This window comes from Oryza glaberrima, chromosome 11, assembly GCF_000147395.1.
Source record: "Oryza glaberrima chromosome 11, OglaRS2, whole genome shotgun sequence".
Lineage (NCBI taxonomy): Eukaryota > Viridiplantae > Streptophyta > Magnoliopsida > Poales > Poaceae > Oryza > Oryza glaberrima.
This window is the reverse complement of record NC_068336.1, coordinates 20,673,803-20,676,534: the sequence shown is the minus strand read 5'-3', so window position 1 is coordinate 20,676,534 and position 2,732 is coordinate 20,673,803. Positions and strand designations below refer to the sequence as shown.

Below are 2,732 nucleotides of genomic sequence, written 5' to 3'. Positions count from 1 at the left end.
TTCGTCCTAGCTCCGCCCCTGTTAATATATGCCATCGCAACCACAGAGCGTCAGCGTACATCCTACCACGCCTTCACCGACATGAACACCATCACCATCCACCAGCCATCGCTGCCGTTGCCTTCTTACCACACCCATCATGACCTTAATTCTCTCTGCTTCTCGATCTATATAGATCTATTCGTGGCAGCGGGTGCATACGTACGTACATACAGAGGAGATATTGTTGGTGGAGGTGGAGTTGGAAGAAAAAACGATCTGTGTTGGCTCGTCCTAGAATCACAACCGATGTGTGAGAGCGCGTGGCTCGCGGGAAATCGGGAACCGCTGCTCGTATCGGCTGTAAGCCTCACCTATACAGGCTGATGAAAGAAAGGGGAGAACGCGACCAAGTGGGCTTAGGGTCTGACGTGATTTATTCCGATAGATGAAAAAAAATTAAACTATATCGGCAAATTTGCGATTTTTGTGTCCGACACGATCTCGCGGTGACATACGAAAAGCCTCGGCAAAAACATCTTAAATTTTTATAATAGTAGAGATAAATAAGTGTTGTAAAAAATACTGACATAGCAACTTTTTTTTAGAGAAATTGTAATTATTTAAAAGTGTGGTAGGAATAATCCGCAATCTCCGCCCGATAATATTAGAATACAATATGGCTTTAATGCTTAATACCACAATGTAAAATATTTTATTTCTATTGACAGCGCATAGCACGACAGTAGCACGAGCTAGTACACGTTCCGTGTTACATAGTACTGCATTTGACAATGTGTATGTCCATGCATGTTGCAGAATATACATATACTAATATTAGCATGGATATATCAGTATATGCCAATAATCCAATATCTACTTGTCCTTTAACAACGTGATATATATGTTGGTCTTGTATACCAAAGTTACTCCATCTTGACTTTTAGATATGTTGAAATCCCTCCTTTGGTAACATTTATTCTTTTCTCATATATACTGCATGAATTAAAAAGCACTTGTCATTATAAACAAAACAGCTCCCCTAAAAAAAATATAAACAAAACAGCTGAATTATATGAGTAGTTACTGTAGAAATTTAACATGGTTATAGGCTCTTTTGTGGAAATAATTTTGTGGTTGACGACGGTTTACCTCAGGCAGATGGAGCCGGGCAAGAGTAGAGAGGCGGCACACCACCTACACACAAGTCAATCATGATATGTACATTAGTTAATTAGCACTACTCAACGTTGCACTTTTAAAACATATAAATCTATAAATAAACAAAGTCCTAGTTAGAACTGAGATTTTAAACTTGATCATTTGGACATTCGTTTGGCCCCGGGCTTTGTACTTCCAAAATGGACAAAAAAAAATCGGGTGTATCAAAATTCAGAAATTTCTCGAACGAAACATTTTGAAATTTAAACACATTTTGACTGAATTCAACTAATTTTAACCAGATTCATAAATATTTTTAAAAATCTAAAAATTTTGGATGAAATAGTTGCATGAGAGGGGAGGATCCTAAATTCCCAAATTTTGGAATTTTCGGAAGTTTTGGACCGAAATTTAAAACCCTGGATTGGGCCTATGCCTATCTCTTGGATTTTAAACAAGAGAGGGAGCCCAGCGCGCGGCAAAACAAAAATTCAGAAATTGAGAATTTAATTTACGGAGACGAGTGTTATATTATTACAGACGTAGAGTCAACTTAGATGATTCGAAAACCGTCTGCATTGGACTTCTGCACACGCCACGCCACGCCACGGCGCGGCGCGTTGATTGATTTTACCTTTCTCGTTGGCGCAGGTGGAGATGATGTCCGCCGGCGGCGAGAGGCGGCAGACGTCGCGGAGGAGGGCGAAGGCGCGGTCGACGGGGATGTCGACGCCGATGGCGCGCTCCAGGGTGTGGTTCACGATGTGGCACAGGCACACCGCCTCCCCCTTCACGATGGACGACAGCCCCGCGCAGCACCCCTCCGGCGCCGCCGTCGCCGCCTTGTCCTTGAAGAACGGCAGGCACGGGCTCAGCTCCAGCAGCGACGCCACGCACGTCGTCGCCGCCGCCTCTGCGCCGCCGCCCGCCGCCGCGACGAGCAGGACGAGGAGGACGCCGGCGGCGGCTGTGGACTTGGACGGCGCCATTCTAGCTAAATGTGGATTAGAGCTTGAGCTAGCTTAATTAGCTTTGGTTAATTGGAGTGATGGGAGTGTGTGTAGATGAGGCTAATTGCTTGTGTCTATTTATAATGGCTGTGATTAGGACTTTTGCTAGCTAAGAGTGTTCTAAGCTGTTGTAGTGAAGTTTGAGCTGGATCAAACATGAAAATGGTGTGAATGATCAGAAAAGTTTGTAATTAGCAATGCTTAATTTCCACTGTTTTTGTTTTGCTGTTATGTCTTCCTGTTTTTTTTCTGTGCCTGCCCTGACCAAATTTATTAAGATTGAGAGAAGGTAAAACATTTTCAACAAACATACTCCCTCCGTTTCTAAATATTTAATACCATTGACTTTTTAGTACATGTTTAACCGTTCGTCATATTCAAAAACTTTTGTGAAATATGTAAAACTATATGTATACATATAAGTATATTTAACAATAAATCAAATGATAGAAAAATAATTGATAATTACTTAAATTTTTTTAAATAAGACGAACATTCAAACATATTTAAAAAAAGTCAATGGCGTCAAATATTTAGAAACGGATGGAGTAGTTATTAATATTACATCTCTTCCTATGGATA

At 41.3% G+C, this 2,732-nt stretch overlaps 1 protein-coding gene across 1 annotated transcript; it reads right to left on the bottom strand.

Annotated features, from left to right (window-relative positions):
- Nucleotides 1-663: 663 nt before the first annotated feature.
- LOC127754259 (non-specific lipid-transfer protein C6) lies at nucleotides 664-2,208 on the bottom strand. Its single transcript, XM_052279741.1, has 3 exons — nucleotides 1,775-2,208; nucleotides 1,132-1,176; nucleotides 664-975 (listed from the first exon to the last, which is right to left on the bottom strand). Exons 1-2 carry the CDS (start codon nucleotides 2,127-2,129, stop codon nucleotides 1,133-1,135), a joined length of 399 nt encoding a protein of 132 aa, XP_052135701.1. The 5' UTR covers nucleotides 2,130-2,208; the 3' UTR covers nucleotides 664-975; nucleotide 1,132.
- Between the last annotated feature and the right edge of the window lie 524 nt (nucleotides 2,209-2,732).